Below are 18,272 nucleotides of genomic sequence, written 5' to 3' on the forward strand. Positions count from 1 at the left end.
ATGATGCTGCTCGTATGGGGCTGAGAGATGATATTTTAGAAAGAAAAAAATAAATAACATCAGCAGCAAAATAAAAAGAAAAGATAGACGGCTAGTTTCAACACACACACGAACACACACAAACACAACGACATATGTATATACATATACATATGTATATGTATATGTATATATGCATAAAATTGAGCGTATTGTTGTTGCTGGTTTTATCAACGCTTTCGTCTAGCTTGAACACCCTACGCCATTTCGTGGTGTCGTTGCTTTTGCTGCCACTGCCGCTGCCGCCGTCAACCACCGACCGCTGCCATTCACCACCAACTGTTGCGCTGAAGCATTCGTTCGCAGTCGCAGTCGCAGTGGCAGTCGCTACTGCTGTTACTGTTCCTGTTATTGTTGTTATTCTCGTTGTCGTTGTCGTTGCTGTTTTGAATGCGCAACGGCAGACGCGACGTCAGCAATATTTCGTACAAGGGGGCTAAAGCGAGCGACTATGTATGTATACAAGTACATTGCATGCAAACACACACACACTCGCACACCCATGTGTATCTGTTCATGCATGTCAGTGCTATGTATAACTGTTTTTATACACTGTACCCAAAGGGTGCAAGGAAGAGTATACTAGAGTATACTACTAGCCTATACGCCAAATGTATGTAACACGCACAAGGAGGCGTAATAGATCCCATGGTATGTACACATACACATGTATGTGTGTACATACATACATAATATAATTAGCATGACTGGGCGAATCAATATATGTATGTAGATACAAACATGTGTATGTATGTCTGTCTGTCTGTTCGTCTATCCATTTGTTCGTTTGTTTGTTTGTTTGTCTGTATGCACGTCGAGCTGTTTTGAACCATAACCGCTAGATATCTATCTGCAGATCAAGTTTCTAACAAATTATATAAAAGCGTATTATTTTTTATAGCTGTCATAGGAACAATTGGTGCACAAATCACTTTTAGTAGCATAACTTTCTTGTTTATAAACGCATTCTCATCAAATTAGCTATTTATAAGTTTTTTCGATTGTCTCAACATAATTTTAAGTTTATTAAAATCGGTGCTATATCATAAGCCGGCATAGAAACGATCAATTAAAAACTCACTTCTAGTACCAACAACTTTTCCAACCAAATTTTATATTTATTAGTTCTAATATTATATGGATATCATGAAAGTTTGGCCTCACAAAATTGACTTTAATTGAGGAATGGTGAGGGGCGGGTACAGGGTATACAAATGTCGGACTGACGCATCATTTTTTGCCCCATCTTAATAACTGCACCTGTACCGACACACACACACACACTTACACATTAATATGTACATACATTTATGGTAGGCAAAAAGCAAAGCTAAGCTAACATGCAATGCATTGAACTAACTAAAATGAAATAATATACTACTAAGAGGCAATATTTTTAATTATAAACACAACAACAACAGCTGCCGCCAAACTTCAAAACAACTTACAAACACACATATGCGCGCACATACACACACACACACACACACACACAAACAAGCAAACACGCACAAATATAAATGAAAACAGCGTGAAATAAAAAAAAAACTATATAAGAAACGAATACCAAAAATAACCAAACGCAAAAAAAAACCTTGAAAACGACAAACTGAAAAACAACAAAAACTAAACAGAAACCCGAAAACCGAAAACTTTATTGGACTTTTAATGAAAGCGCTTTGTTTGCTGCCGTCGTCGTCGTCGCTGTCGCCGTCGCCTCTTCGTTGTCGATGTCGATATGTTGACGACGTTTTTGGTTTTAATTTTAATTCGAAATATAATATAATTTTATTTTCATTTTAATCGATTGGCGGCAAATGGGCAAAAATAGCAAAAATCATAAAACAATTATAAAAATGCAAACATAAACACGCACACACATAGCTACAAACATATGTATACTTGTACATTATACATATGTATTATGTACTAACATATTTATGTATGTTCATACTTAGATTTGGCATAAGCGGCTATAAGGAAACTAGATATGTTGATTTTGTTATCACGTTTGTAAATATACATATACATACATATGTACATATGTATGTAATTATACATAGCTGCATATGTGTTGTATGTATGTGTACCTGCTTTGCGGTTGCTTGGGGTCGAAAACAACAATAGCAACAGCAACAGCAACTACATATGACAGCAACAACAAAAACAATGTCAGCAAACACTCCGCTCAGCTGATGGGAGTCTTTTTCCGACTTCAACTTCATTTTTAACTTATGCGGAGTGCACACACATGCGAGCGCGCGCAACAGAAAAATAGAAGGAAAAAAACGTATGGGGGCAACACTGGCGCGCGCATTCGATGTAAGGACACAGCTGAAGAAGATGTTAATTCCCGGATGAATTTCAAACACAAATGGCCAGGGGCTACGATTGGGGGGTGGGGTCAACGCTTGTATGAGCAGCCGGGGCAAGGTCAATGGACAACCTCAATATATATACATTCATACGTACATACATGTACATACATACTTACAAACAATGTCTTGTTTGTTTGTTGGCGCTTTTTATATATTATTTGAAAACAATTTTCAGCACGCAGCGATCAACCGGCGACGATTTGCACAGATGTATTCCATAGCACATACATATGTATGTATATTATTATTATTTTTTAAATATATATTAATATATATATATATTTATGCATATTTACACACATTCATGTACATATACTTATGTATGTATTTGTTATGCCTACACACAACGGCACACAAACTTGTCACAATTTTTGGGCTGCTGATTTTTTCCGTGCTCGGACGCAGCAAAAGCAACAAGAAAAAACAAAACAAAAACACACACACAATCACACATTTAACAAGTTTTTATTTTCGTGCATACATACATGCGTACATACATACATATGTATGTACATAAGCATCTCTGTATGTCTGTGCTCGCACTTATGTACGGATAGCGGGTATGTAGGAGTACGGGTTCCAGTATACACAGACATACGTACATAAATACATATATACACATACATATGTATGTGTATGCTTATTATTTTGCTTTTCGTTTAAAAATGTTGAGCAGGTTTTATTTTTTAAAAATTTATTATATTATAATCTTTTTTTTTATAATATTTTAATTTGTATTATCGCCGCTGCGAATTGGCGTCACTCACACTGACGGCCACTGGCGGTTAACCGAAATGAAATTGCAAACGGAACGGAAAGAAGCCCGCACCCGGACCCAGGCCTAAGTCACAGACAAAATGGCAACGGCAAAGGCAAAAGACGAACCGAGAGCTCCGATGGCAATGTCGATGGCGATGGCGATGGCAACGACGCCAAAAAGTTAGAAATAATTCACGGGCGAGCGAACGGCTGACGCACGTTGCACGTCCGACGGAACCGCTACAAAAATTAATTATACTGAAATCACAAACTCAACTAATCAGCCAACCAAGCAGCTAACGAAAGAGGAAAAACCTCCGAGCGACGCGCGAGAGCGAGAGAGAGAATCTCTTCGTCGTCAATATCGACGGCTGCTCTGCTGGGCAGTATACACAAAACCGAATACGAAACCTAAGCCAAAGCCACATGGGCATACCAAGGGGGGGAACTACAGTCCTCCACCATCCCTCCCCCCTCTCAGAAGAAACACAACTAAATTGTATTGTAAGCGATAAATACATTGCATCTTGTATTTGCTGGCACATTTTTGTAATAAAATATATAAATAAAAATAAAATATTGGAAGAATTCAATACATTTTAAAATAAATATTTAATTTTTGGAATCATCTTTTGTTAGGCTCAACTTATTTGCTATTAAAATGTATTTGTCTAAGATTAATTAATATTAGAAGTATTTATTCTTTCAGAACAGAAATGTTTTGATTATTTTAAGCTTTTAAAAAGTAAAGAGAATTGTGATTTGCTTAGCAGTCATTAGATGTGAAATATATTTGCTCTGTATATTAAGTTATTAGATAAGTTATATTTGATCTTTATTTTATAATTTTCTTTTTTTGTTTTGTTTTATTTTTTGATATAGACAAATCGCATTTAAATGCTGCAATAATGTTCTTTTAAAGTTATTAAAACAGGCGCTGCAAAGTAATGTAATGTATGAAATAAATTTCTCTATCAATGGCCCCTATATGGCTCTACACCCATGTAAAGTGAACCAGGCGGACACGAGAGCGCAAGTGCGCGCTCACATAATGGCGCTCACGACGACACAAAGACGACTCGATGACGCCGCAATGACGACGACTACGACTACGACTCCGACTACGACCAATAACCAACCTCAAACTGTCTCTCAGTGGAGCTTTCATACACTACGAGTATACACCCGCTGCTACGGCCGCCGATGGTTGCTCCAAGCACGCTAACTCACTGTTTTGTCTACAGCGATGGCATGGCGACGGATTGAACTTGGCACGACTTTATCAGATACTACGCCATGTAGTATGTATGAGAATGTTCGCAAACATACGAACAAGAGTATATATGTTTGTTAATTAGGCTGGTCGTGCTTTTTTAGAATCCAAATTTTTTGATGAGTTCGAATGGGATAGGGGTTAGGGGACAGACATTCCGACATTTTGTTTTAGATTTATATTAAGATTAGCTGTGGTGGCAATATAAAATACTTAAATATTACCCATACTCTCTGAAGCCCTATTTTTAAAGTAGGAAATGACAACGCTACGTATGAGTAATATGTTTTTTTATTTCATACATTTTAAAAAGATTATAAAAATATATAATAAAAACGTTATAATACAGTTATAATAAAAGGCTAAACATCACATTTCCAGTCAAAACGTGCAAGACAAAGCTGTCAATTTGCAATATTTAAAATATTACTAATACGCCCTGTATCCAAAATTCTACAAGAATTATAAAAAAAATTGGCGTATAATATTATTCAAATAATATAAAAACAAACAAAAAAAATTATTGTTTTTACATTCCCGTAAATATCACGTATACGCCCTGTTAGGTCATCGCAGCCGCAGAAAATGTTGCAAATCTTTAAAGTCGCAGCCGCAGAAACAGCTGCTGGCTTAGCAACATACTCCCGCAACATACTCACACAAGTATCGAACTAACAAATTCTGCGACGCATATAAATATGTTGCGAAGAAAAACTACGCAGCTTCGATTGAGTGTGACGTAAGAGAACAAAAACATAGTTTTAAAAAAACTCGGAGCACTCGTAAATCTGACCTGAATTCAAATTAAAATTAGTTTTAAGAAAAGTTATTTGGGCTTCTTGCTAAGGGTATTGGCATTTGCGATAACATGTTGGGATTCCTGTAGCATACATTAATAAAATGAATAACATAAACAATTTATTTTAGGAAATTCATTATACTTACACACATTTTCTACAATTAACCGATCGCAAAATATGAAATTTGTGAAAACTAAATAATATTAATGCTAAACATGTGTATTAAAATATTAATGTTAAATGGCATTTCATTTGTAAGCCTTTGAAAACTTTTACTTTGCGTAGAGCCCTAGACTAAAGCCACCCTAAAGCAGATAGGAACTTTCATAAACACACACATATGTAAATATATGTTTCTGTATTGCACATATATACGTGTGCGTGTGTGTGTTTGTGATTGAGAATAAACGAATATACGGCTCAGAATTATGAGTACAAACACAAGAGAAATGATAATAAAGAAAGCGGCGGGCAACCAGACAGACAGAATTGTCGGCCATCTGTCCAGAGATGATAGATACATTGTATGGACGAGTTAATGCACACACACACACAAAGAGCGAGAAAGACGCACAGACATATACAGACATTCGCACGAACATGTGCAAAAATAATGCATATGAGGGGTCCTATCGGTAACGGGAATTGGCAATACCAGGAATGCAAGGCTTCCTAATTGTATACTCTCTGCTTAGAGAGTTTTTGTCATGTGTACGCTAATTATATTATTTTCAGTGATTGAATTAACTCGTAAACAATTTAATTATCTTAAATTGTTCATCAAATTGCCGAGCTTGACTTTGTACCATAAAGTATCATCTGAGACCGCTATATATATGCACATATGTAAGTACCTACATACATCTACATCTGTATATATACCACTTAGTCATTTGATCGTTTGACTATATCAGTCAAATCAATTGCAAACTTTGGCTGTCGTTCACCCATGGAAAATTTGATAATGTTGCTTGCAGTTTAATAAAATAATCAGCCGATATACATATCTCACTAACTCCGATTTACTTACCGTGAGATGGTATCTGTCATGGACCGAAATATTAACAGCATAGCCAACAGTTTCTACTACATGTTATCTGATCTGCTCTTTAGGATATACTTGTAAGTAATTAGGAAACATGACATTTTTTATCTTTGCTCAATTATGTTAATTAAGAAATCGGATCACGAATCAATCCCAAATGTGCAAAAGACCTATTTTAAACGTTGAACCTAAACCTAATCTAATAAATATATATATATATATATATTTTTTTTTTATTTAATATTGAGCTGTGATGTATTATTCCGATAACGACATACTCGTATAAAACTGATATAAATAAGCTGATTAAGGAAATGGGGCGACTTACACCACACCCCCTCCCAACCCAAAAAAATATATATACGCTATCAACTCTCAATGCACTCTAAGAAGTACTTATTAAGAAATGTATATATATATATATATATAAATATGTTCTTTTTTTACATTTGTTAACATTAAATTGTCTTTGTTTTAAAACAAAGTTTGTAGTTTTCTCGTATACTCCGTAGCACTGCTTCTTACAACACTTTAAACACTGCTTTGTTGCGCTGTTCCTTTTGAGATCGTTACTGATCCACTCAAAAAAATGATTTAAAAACCTGCTTTCCAGTGCTTGTGACAACACTTTAAATCGCTTTGTGACTCTGCTTCTCCTATACATCTTAACTCAGAACTTCAAAAATTGTTTTTACTAATATTTCATTTGTTAATTTTTGTATAACGTTTAAAGCTTCCAAAGAAACTGCTTTTCACTGCTTGTTACTAAAAACGGCAATGACACACTGAATACTGCTTTGTTGTGGCTGCAAGCAATGATCAGGAATAGCAAGCAGTGCCAAAATCTTAACAGAAACTTTAAAGATTAAGTGGCATATCCACTGTATAATAAAGTGTTATTCAAATATACTAGAGGACTGCACAAGCAGAAATTTTTCAGGAATTCCATGATAATGAATGATGCTCCTGAAGAGCTGAACACGTTTTTGTAGGCAAATGAATATTGATTCATTTAACAAATTGAATAAAAACTACTAAAACATACTAGACGATGCATGACGGCCTCATAGTATATAGTTTTAAATTAATAAAAAGTTGTTTTCTGCAAATGGACGGCCATTCGTTCAGTGTGGAACAAAAAAAGTGAACTCAAACAATTGAAATGCAAACATACTATGTTCTCTATTACTAATCTAGCACTAGCATTTGAATGAAGGCTGGTCTATCATAAGCATTTGCATATATTCATTAATTTTTCTTTCAACTGAATGTCCATTCAAACAATTGCGTTCGCAATCTGCACAAAAATAAAGCTATTCTTTATTTTTGGAGTTCCTATTCATTTTGCCACAGCAAACATATGTCCTGCAAGACTCTAATGGCGTTTCCCTGCTAGTGACGAAGTAATACAGTTTCAGTATATTAATATTATTTTAATTCGCTATATTATTAATTATCATAGTTCACCTATAGGTTTGTTTATTCAGGGTCATTATATAGTATATATAAAAAAAAAATAATTTCGTCATAAAATTCTTATACTGCTCACTTAAAAGGTTTAACTCTTAGATAGGTGGTAAGAATTTTGCCTCGTGATGGGGCAGCCAAGTCGGATGATGGTTGAAATATGCCTTTATTTATGAATGATGATTGGGGCGATTGCGATTACTTGAGGAGTCCGGTTAACTTAATTGTTGATGTATTTCATCGACTTCATGGGCCTCCAAGTGCTTCATATAGGCGAGGAAACAGGTCCAACATAAGCTGCAGGCACTAATGAAAGGCACGCGATTACGCTCGGGTATGAGGGAGAAGTTAATTGTTGCCACCAGGGGCCAAACAGATAAGCCCACCTGTGGGGCAGACAGCAAAGTTCTATGAGCCAAGTGGACGATATTTAGATATTTAGCGCATATACCTTGTAGGTGGGCAGGAACTTCTTTCTTACTTCGGCGGCTGCCTCTTCCACAGTCTTCAGTTCCAACAAGCTCATGATGAAGAAGAAGCAGGTCATGGCAGCGGGCGTATAGGATATGGACTCCACAGCCGCTTTCATAACCCCAGTCCGCAGGGAAGTCTGTGGCCACATGGCGGACGATATCTGCAACATGCGAAGCTTAGAATTCGGAAATGGGAATTGAATTAATGGAGCTACCTTAACCCATCCGTAGAGAGTGGGGGCGACAAAGAGGCCACCGTACATGCTGAAGCGGAGCACTCGCCACCAATCGTAGTCCGCTGCAATGGAAGACCAAGAAGCATAAGTAATCTATTAATCAGATATTAGAAATACGACATCTCGTTCATACTCCAATGCTTTCCCTCGAAGGTCTGCTGTATGAGACTGCTGGTGGGCCAAATCAGACTATAGGACACCATTCCACGCACCACTGGGTACTTGGTGAGCAATGTTTTGAAGTTCTGCCACAGCATTCTGTTCAAATTTATAAACGAATAGGTATTTCATATTAAAGCTTCGTGTCATTATAATTCTAAATTGAAATCCATGTACATACATACTACACGCCAGTGTGCTGAGTTTCGTTTTAATAAAATAATATTAAAAATCAGAAAATTGTTTCAAAATCTTACATGTCTTTTCAAACAATAGCGCGTAGGATGAATTAAGCCAGAGAGACGACTGGGCTTAAATGAAAGAAAAAGCAAAAACGGTTCTATTTTAATGCTAAAAAAAATATCCAGCTTCTCGCCTCGATGAAAGCCCTGATTTGTTATCAATAGCCGATATTTAACTCATATGTATATTAATGTTATAAAAGATAATATTCATTTTATATTATATATCTTACTAAGCAAATTAAATTGTCTTCCAACCTACTTAATCTAAAATTTAATATATACAATTAATCTTATTAAAAACTTTGTAAGAAAAAAATACTTTTGAATATGAGATTACATCACAAAAGATGATTTAGATATCGTGAAATTAGACCATTAACGGCTAGCACTGTCTCATTTAACTTGTTTAATTTTGTTTACTTATATTTTACTACAATTCCTAGTTAGAAATGAAGTCATTAACATCATTCACTAAAATACAAAACATATTCTATATAGTTAATTGAATATCGAAAGATGATCTTATAGAGCTTTCAAAGAAACATACCATATAATCGACACTATTGCGTTGTTAATAACAAGCTAGAGCTAAAGGAATTTCGGTATCTTGTACGTATAGTATTGAAAACTATCTTAAACTATTTTAAACATATATTGAAGAAACATTCCCAGTTAACACTTAATATCTGGATACATAAAACACAACAGAATATAATAAAGAAATAATTCTTTTACATACTATGCAGCTATTTCAAAAATATTTTAAAGAATATTGTTATCTTTAATTTAGCTGTTGAAAAACATTTTCAACTGAAAGTTTTAAAAGATATTGTTATCCCAGACATATTTGAGATTATCTTTCATATTTGAAGTACTTTCCTACAGTCAAATCTATGAAGACAATCTTTAACTATCACTCCCATTTAGAGATGGTATTTATAACGTCCACTGAAATAAACACACAAAAAGCATTATTATTACCCACCAATGGGCCACGGCAATACTTTAAGATGGGTTTTTGGGTTTGTTATGTTAACACATAATATTGAAATGCACTTTATTGACCTAAGTATTGTAATTTGTCTAAAATTTGTACACAGCATTTTGTAGAAATTTGTATCAAATTTCACAATTAATCGTTCGTTTCCGCTTCGATCTGGATGGCATGTTCCATCTCCTTTGTCTTCATATAAGCCAGAAAGCAGGTCCAGATCAGACTGCAAATGCTGACAAAGACGACCCGATTATGTTCCGGCACTACGGAAAAGTTTATTGTCTGCAAAAAGGGCCAAACACAAATACCCACCTGTGGCGTTTGACCAAATTTTAAAGCAATGATCAAATATACATATATGTATTTGCCTGATTCTAGCACATACCTTATAGGTGGGAGCGAATTTCTCCTTGACCTCTTCTATGGCCTCTGTGAATGTTTTACGCTCCAGCAAGCTCATCCCAAAGAAAAAACTGGCGCATGCGAAAGGTCCATATGAGATTTGTTCAACCATGGCCTACAATACTAACCAGACGTTAAGTAATTATTTTATGAATGGATAAAGAAAGCTATTGCTCACTATTTAAAGCTTAGATACTAATTCTCTGATTACTTTATGCAGTTGAATGGACTCTTAGAGTTCGCCAACATTTGTGGAATTCAAACAATGAAAAATGAATGGCTAACTCCAAAGGGAACAAAACTAAATTACTCAAATATTTGTGGAAGGCAAAACGTAGTAGAGAACACAACACTGCACAATTACAAAAGACGTCTTCTTTATTCGGTGACTCGTCAGAGATTGAGCTCGAGCGAATTGCTCGAGCTACAGGGTACAGCGAGATCGGGAAAACAGCTGATAGGGTTGCCAGGGTTCTTATGTACATACTTATCCTACTACATATTTTAACAAATATTTTATTACAATAAGAAATAGCGTTTTTCACAATGCTTCCCAAAGCTGTCATTTCCCTTTAAACTGTGAGCAATGGAGAGGAATTGTAATGTTACGTGAGATCCGATTTTCACTCACCTTGATCACACCAATGCGCAGGTTCGTCTGTGGCCACATGACGCTACTCAAACGTACCCAGCCATAGAGCGTGGGGGCTACATAGAGAGCCCCAAAAATACTGAAGCGCATGGCACGTGCCCAGTCATAGGTCCCTGCAGCGGGGGAGAGAGGGAGAGAGTTATTGAGAGCTGTCAGTTGGGGCAGAGGTGGCTGTACTTACTCAGATTTCGTCCCTCCATTGTTTGCTGTATCAAACTGCCCGTGGGCCACATAACGGCATAAGTTAACACACCCCTGGTCATGGGGTGTATTTTTTGGACGCCTTGCTGCCATCGAGCCAGCGATGATTGCAGCAATCTCACACTGGCCGGTACCATTTCGAATCAACTTATATTACTCACAGCAATTCCGTAGCAAATACTATTAAAACAGATTGCTAATCATTGAAGCCACGTGCAGGAACAGCAGCAGCAGCAGCAGCAGCCCTTAGGGGCATTATCAAACCAAACCCATTCAATAATTCAACCTTGAGTTTCAATAATTTCATATAATCAATAGTTGCTGAGGGTCGCTCCTTCAGAACTGTCCCTGCTCAGCTTAAGGAGTGTATCTTTAAATTGAGTAGAGCGTTCAAATCGTGTAGACCGACTTTTGAATACCCTGTACCCAGCCTTCTCTCCCCTACAGACATTCAACCCTTTCTTAAGGCAGTTATATGATATAGCGAAACGATTTTAAGACAAGTCTAGATTATGGTGGGAGACAATTGGAATCAAATAAATACCAAATTTGCTTCATTAATTCATTTCTGCAAATATCGGTGGCAGGTACTAGATGATATAGCTGACCGATTTCGATGTAACTTCAACTTATAGCGAGGCACTAAAATAATACTTATAAATTTTAAACTAGTTTTCGATATTTTCAAAATCAAACAAGCTTACTAAGATGGTATTTTATAATGATCGGTCCTATGACGGCTATACAAAAATGAGGCTATACATATAAGATTTTAAATAAATTTGCTTAACGTATGGGCAGGACAAGTCTAAATACCAAGTTTGGTGTCCCTAGCTGTTATGGCTCATAAGTTGTTGGTGTTCATACAGACAAACAGGCGGACAGACGGACAGTTAGACATATATACTTCGATTCGTCTCCCCATTCTAATCATGTAACTTGGGCCTCCTTCTGCCTGTTGCATACATTTGACGCTTAGACTTTCTAGTATGTAGGTCGGTTCAGGTACAGGTTATAAAAGACCTATAATAATTGGTATTCGCATAGTCGAGTGTTTGCGACTATAGCGAATATTTCTAAAAATTGACATTATCTCAGCACATCAACGTTGAGTAATACACTTTAATTATCGGCGGCACAGACAGAACTTTGAACTTGCACGTCTCGGTCGGGTATTTGTTATTATAAATCTTTAGAAAACGTCACCATCTAATATTTAAGATGGTTCTATGCATGTGTGTATGTATGTACATATGTATTTTAAATCTAAGACTACATACATACATTGATATGTTTTCATATGTTTGGGTTCCAAAATATTTAGCAAAATATTCACTTTAAATAAAAATTGTTACTATTTGTCAGTTTCATGCAACTTTATGCCGCGAAAACCAAAAGAAAACTGAAAAGCTGTACAATAAAAGGCATTGACAATATTTTCTAATTTAGAAAATTTGAAGAGCAATTCTCGCACGGCATGCAACTGAGACGAGACATGCACATGTCGGCCAAAGCTTTTCCGCCTCTGTGCGAGGTCGTTTAACGCGCCTAATGCATTTCCCCACACGCACATATACACACACACACACACATAGCATATATATGTATGTATATAGATATGTATTCACACCACCCATGACCTTGTCGTTGCATGCAACGAGCAATCGAGCATTTGTTACAAATCTGTGGCTGCATTTATCTTTATTTAGACAAATTGTATGCTTGACCATACTTTTGTTTTGGTCTCGGAGAGCGTAAATGACAAATATTTCATATTAACATCAGATATTTGAATGCAAACAAAAATCAGTTCCGGTGTCGGTTCAAATCGATACATATAGTATATATCTGTAAACGGGTGTCTTTTTTATATCGCGTACAAATTTAGCTTTTTGCAAATTTTAAGCAAATAGTTTTACCATAAAAGCTACAAATTTCTTACTCTATACATTTGTGGCATGGTCAGACTGGCAAACAATCAGCACGCGAATTGTCGTGAATTACGTAGATGGAGAGTAGAAGAATATTTTAAGTTAACATCAGTTATTTAAATCAAACGTAAAACAGTTCCGGTTCCAGTTCAATTTACAAATTTTGACAAACTTAAACAAACTTGACATTTACTAGAAAAGCTAGGAGTTTATAGACCAAAAATAAAAGAATTTGCAACGCAATTTCGATTTCACCAATTGTTCATACTTCATATTTAGTGCTTCTCTAAAAAGCGGTTACGTTTTGACCAAATTCTAATTTGTTTTCTTTATTTTCAAACAAAAGAAAATCATTTAAATAAACTAAGAATCTCACATTATGCCACATATTGTATACAGCGTTCTATTTTGCTAAACTGATTGGAAAAGATTTCTAATAATTACGCAAGAAAGTCAGACATTTTTGAATCGTTTTGCAAATTGTTTTACAGAAAATGCTACAACATTTTATAAAACGTTCTGATTTGCTAACATGAATGAAGAATGTTACGAATAAAAACAACAAAATAATTGCTTACATAATATATATAAAAGGAAACCAATTTCGTACAGCTTAAAATTGTTATTGAACTTTTATATAAATAAAACAACATTGGTTTTCAAATATAAATCAAACACAGTTCCGGACTTTAAAGCCATTGCATAAAAATAAATGCAAATTACGTATACGCCAGGTAAGCCTCAGTGTAATTTTTCTTTCCTTTAAAATCGATAAAAAATCCCATTGTATTACATGAAACCCGACGTATGGCCCTTCCAAAGCTTTGTTTTTCAATTGAAACGAAACATTTACCTCATGATTGCGCATTTATATTTGCAAAAAAAAAACCGAGGGAAAAAACACTCCAAAGCACGTACATATGTACATACACACATGCATACATCATTTCATAACAACCGCGAGCATATGATCAGCTGTTTCCAAGGAAAATCTGTGGGTAGCGGGAGTACAAAGCAGAAATTGAACTGAAACGCGTGCTACTCTGACGCATGAATCTTATGTTCTAGTTTTTTGTTTTTGTTTTTTTTTTTTTTTTGCTTGTCACTGTCTGGTATTATGGTAATAACGATTACGTTACCATGACATAGCCAGATATGATTTTTATTTCATTTGTTCGTTTTGTACTGGTACAGAAACTATCTGAAGGGTGCTGAAACTGCTGCTTCCTGGGTCATCATAATCTCCATACTTACAAATACATATGTATCTAGATATATTGTATAATTGAAGTAGTTTGGTGGATTTGGTTACGCGTCTCGTACTAACTTACGTACACACGTAAGTTCACGTGCACATCCGTACAGAAACTTTAAATTCTATGTCATGCTCTTTCAAGCGCTACACATCTAGAACTGTTTTGGTTTCTGTTTGGCGATATGCGAAAGCAGCTAGTAAACATTTCGCCAGTGTTAGCTACTTGCTTTATTCCTGGGCTCGCCTAAAGCTGGTAGGCCCTGCACGTTACGTATGAATATACCTCGCCTTCTGCAAGTTTATTTACATGTATATGTATCTAAATATCAATAATAAACCCAATAATTTGATATTTTTCTTTTAATTCCTATTAATCACAGCACTAAGGTGCATAAATATGTACATACCTAGACACATATGTAAACAGTGCTGTATATATATATTCATGTATTCTAATTAGATTCCTACTAATTGCTGAATACTTGGTATCGGTAGGCTTGGTATTTATCAGCACTGCTCCCAGTTATCGATGATGAAATTCATCGATTCCTTGCTACTATAAACAATAATAAATTTGTCTTTAAACTCAGAATACCGGAAAGAGTCGTCGTGTAGTCATTGTCAAATGTTGTCCGGTATTCACAATTTGGAATTAATTGCTTAACTGAGCTATACCTGTAGAAAAAGTTTTTATAGAAAATGTCGTTGTTTCCCGCATACGACTGCAAAGGACAAAAAACAGCCAGTGCCGGTTCAGACAAAAGGAAGAGAGACGACAGTGAAGATAATGACGCTGGTGGAGATTGGCAGCGCAATGCCAGTTACGATGTGCCAAACGTGCAGCCCAGGGCCACTCCATTTCCAATATCGGCGGGCAATGAATGCCTTACCTACAACATTTCAGACTCCTCGTCCAATGACAGTAACAGTGATAAGATCGAGGACTGTCCCAGCAGCTCATCCCTTTATAAATTGCCGGAATTGGAGTTCGACAGCACCGACGATTTCTACGTGGATAAAAGTAAGGGAATTTTTAATATTAGCGACTTGCCGAAGCTTTTGAGGCCGCGCTACAAGGTCATATTGCGCCGACTAAATGATCCGGAGCGTAAGTACAGGCCGGATGGGGCCGGACGCAGGCGTGTTTTCTCCTGGAGACGTATCTTCCAGCCGGAACAGCCTTTACAGAACACGGAAGAGGAGACTTCACGATTGCGTGAACGCATCAAGAAAGTACGAGAAATTGTCGCAAATGAACCACACAGTTTGAAGCTCTGGGTCGAGCTCTACGAGCTACTTGGCCGTAATCCCGACAAATTAAATCGCTTGACACTCGCGGAGGGTCAGCTGCATATGCTGGAAACTGCCTTGAGCCACAATGCTTCCAATGAGGTACTTCTGCACCTGTACGTAGAAACCGCGAATGTAACATATCCAGCTAGCGAGGTGAGTCTTTAACGTTTTGTAAAAATGGCCCAAATTCAATCTAGCTTTGTTTTTAGGTGGCCATTAAAATAGAAAAACTTCTAGAGAAGGATCCGTTTGCCTACACATTGTGGACATCGTTAATAATGACCACACAGGGCACTATGGCGCGCTGCAATGTGCCGGACGTGTTATATATCTATGAGAGGAGCATGCGTCGCATGCATTTAGGGCTGGCAGACCAGCCATCTGGGTCGAATCAATTGATCGTTGATACGGATGCCGTCATGCTAAAGTTGTTCCACAATTGTATCCTTTTTCTGCGTCAATCGTCGAACACTGGTCACGTTTTTGCGTTAATGAAGCTCGCCATAGAGCTGAATGTGCCGGGCCTAAATGTCAATTGCCTGGAAGCTACACCCAACGATGAGCGCCCTCTCATCGAATTTGAGGAACTGGTGCTGACGTCGGGCATGCCAATGCCTGAGATTTGGACGCGCATCGAGCGTCTGCGTCAGGCCTTCAACTTTCTACCATATCCGCAATCGGCACTTTCAGACGATAGTCAGCACATTACGAATCTTGATCCGCAACGCTGCATATATAACGACGATGTCTGTCACTATATCTATCCGCTTAAGTCGGAGCACAATAAGCTACATCTCCTACTGCTCATTGTCCAGCTTATGAAGATGCCATTTATACGCACCAATTGTCTGGCCGAGCGTTTGTGCGCGCGCATCGAACAGATCGGTGATTCAGACGCCATCGAGATGATGTTGGCCAACTTGGGCGATCGACCAACCTACGTCTTTCCATTAAATCGCGACGATGACTTCACCAACACGATGCTCAGCCTGGCCAAGGAAATGAGCGTCAGTCCCACCTTCATGCCCCACTCCATTGGCAACGAACTGTATTCGCAGTGCATCAGTTCGTTGCTCCTCAAATGTGCCGAAGCCTTTACCAAACCGGACGACGAGAAAAGCCGCCGCATTTTCATTATCTTGTGGTTCCGTTTTGAGCGTATGCGAATTGTGCTGCACAAGTTGAATAACAAGCTTGGGGAGCAGATGCTTCACGACGCCCGCTTACGTATACGACAGTTGTTACGCCATCCGCACAACAGACGTCTGATGCGTTTCTACACGGAACTGGGCATGTTTGAGTTTGAACTGCTGGACCCAGATATGACTGACGAGTGCCCCTTTCGTATTTTCGAGAACATTATTATCTCACAGTGTGACTACGATGCTAGTTTTAAGGACGCAGATCTCATGCATGCCTATGTGGTGTACGCCGAAATGCTGTTCGCACGCAATAAACGTGAAGAAGCACTCTATGTGTTAACCTGCCTGGCCATGGAACGTCATGCCACAATCAACAAGGACTTGGCGGCATTACAGCGGGAATACGCGTTGGAGCACAATTTAAAACAGCTGACTGAGGAGCTGAATGTCATCAAAGCATTGCCCCCCACTATGTCGTTACAGGATTATTTCGCGACGAATAGATTTCTGCTACTGGTTCGTGCGCGCTGCCTGATGCTATGCATGTTGGGCCGTCGTAAGGAAGCTTGCGAGATGATTCAAAGCATAATCTACAGTTTTCCTACCAAATCGAATGCGGACGAATGGAACTGCTTTTTACGTGAACAACTACTGGAGACAGAGTTGATCGTATTGCAACTACCGCTTCCGACTCTAGGATCGATTTCGCTGGTAAGCTCGTTGAATACATCCGGCAGGTACCTGGTGAGCTTCCTCGAGCAGGCATTGTCAGAGTTTCCGCGCAATCTCGCCTTCCTCCAGCGCTGGTCAACGTTGGGAACGCTGCCCTGGTATAAGTTGCGCGGGCGGCTCATCCAGACAAAGGCCGGCATTCTATCCCTAATGTTCATGATTTTAGCGGCACGCTGTCGTTTTTTGCTGGCTGTCGAAGACAACGCGGACGATTATCAGCAGAGCCAGAACCTGAAAAATGTGGTTCGCAATCGCATTCGTAGTATGTTTGAAACGTTTTTGCCCACGAATACGCATCGATCCAAGGCCGAGTCAGATCAGTATGAGATTCTTCGCCGAAACTCGCTGTACTGGCGCTGTTACCTACGATGTCTATCCGATAAGCATACCTCTTTCGAGACCAGCAAGCAGTGCCTTCTCGTCGCTTTGGACGAATGTCCATGGGACAAAGCCCTGTATATGGATGGCGCCACCTATGTGCCTCAGGAGCTGGGGCACCTGCAGGATGTGATGGTCGAGAAGCAAATCCGCCTCTATGCCATTCCCGAGGAACTGGACGTACTACGTGAAACCTGATGTGATTTATTGTTTATCTTAATATTTATTGTAGCAATAAATAGCTGTTAATATGTAACAAAAAAAATAAAATAGTTGAACAAGTAATGTTTTTTAAAAGGCTCATTTGAAGGCGATAAATGTACATATATCAAGTTCGAAATTGGCGCCTGCGGCTAACGATAAGTTTTTACGAGACTATATCAAAAAATAAAATAGCATCCGTCGCAACAATTTGTCC

At 37.9% G+C, this 18,272-nt stretch overlaps 3 protein-coding genes across 6 annotated transcripts; 1 reads left to right on the forward strand and 2 right to left on the reverse strand.

The window, feature by feature from the left end:
- Window positions 1-7,720: 7,720 nt before the first annotated feature.
- On the reverse strand, window positions 7,721-12,495 carry LOC115627137 (protein sym1). Of its 2 annotated transcripts, XM_030522712.1 has the most exons (5): window positions 12,408-12,495; window positions 8,604-8,728; window positions 8,450-8,532; window positions 8,213-8,395; window positions 7,721-8,147 (listed from the first exon to the last, which is right to left on the reverse strand). In XM_030522712.1, the coding sequence occupies exons 2-5, from the start codon at window positions 8,725-8,727 to the stop codon at window positions 7,977-7,979; spliced, it is 561 nt and encodes a 186-aa protein (XP_030378572.1). In that variant the 5' UTR covers window position 8,728; window positions 12,408-12,495; the 3' UTR covers window positions 7,721-7,976. The 2 variants fall into 2 exon arrangements, with proteins under 2 accessions (XP_030378572.1, XP_030378573.1); XM_030522713.1 differs by lacking the exon at window positions 12,408-12,495 and having other exon boundaries at window positions 8,604-8,883.
- LOC115627136 (mpv17-like protein) lies at window positions 9,898-14,660 on the reverse strand. 3 transcript variants are annotated; one of them, XM_030522708.1, is made up of 5 exons: window positions 14,309-14,656; window positions 11,104-11,303; window positions 10,902-11,035; window positions 10,254-10,385; window positions 9,898-10,180 (listed from the first exon to the last, which is right to left on the reverse strand). In XM_030522708.1, exons 2-5 carry the CDS (start codon window positions 11,258-11,260, stop codon window positions 10,007-10,009), a joined length of 597 nt encoding a protein of 198 aa, XP_030378568.1. In that variant the 5' UTR covers window positions 11,261-11,303; window positions 14,309-14,656; the 3' UTR covers window positions 9,898-10,006. The 3 variants fall into 3 exon arrangements, with proteins under 3 accessions (XP_030378568.1, XP_030378571.1, XP_030378569.1); XM_030522709.1 differs by lacking the exon at window positions 9,898-10,180 and having other exon boundaries at window positions 10,276-10,393; window positions 14,309-14,660; XM_030522711.1 differs by lacking the exons at window positions 11,104-11,303; window positions 14,309-14,656 and having other exon boundaries at window positions 10,254-10,393.
- Window positions 14,661-14,913: 253 nt separating this feature from the next.
- LOC115627135 lies at window positions 14,914-18,139 on the forward strand. The gene is made up of 2 exons (XM_030522707.1): window positions 14,914-15,755; window positions 15,812-18,139. Exons 1-2 carry the CDS (start codon window positions 15,009-15,011, stop codon window positions 18,050-18,052), a joined length of 2,988 nt encoding a protein of 995 aa, XP_030378567.1. The 5' UTR covers window positions 14,914-15,008; the 3' UTR covers window positions 18,053-18,139.
- Window positions 18,140-18,272: the final 133 nt, after the last annotated feature.

Source organism: Scaptodrosophila lebanonensis, unplaced genomic scaffold (assembly GCF_003285725.1).
Source record: "Scaptodrosophila lebanonensis strain 11010-0011.00,11010-0021.00 unplaced genomic scaffold, SlebRS2 tig00000092-arrow-pilon, whole genome shotgun sequence".
NCBI lineage: Eukaryota > Metazoa > Arthropoda > Insecta > Diptera > Drosophilidae > Scaptodrosophila > Scaptodrosophila lebanonensis.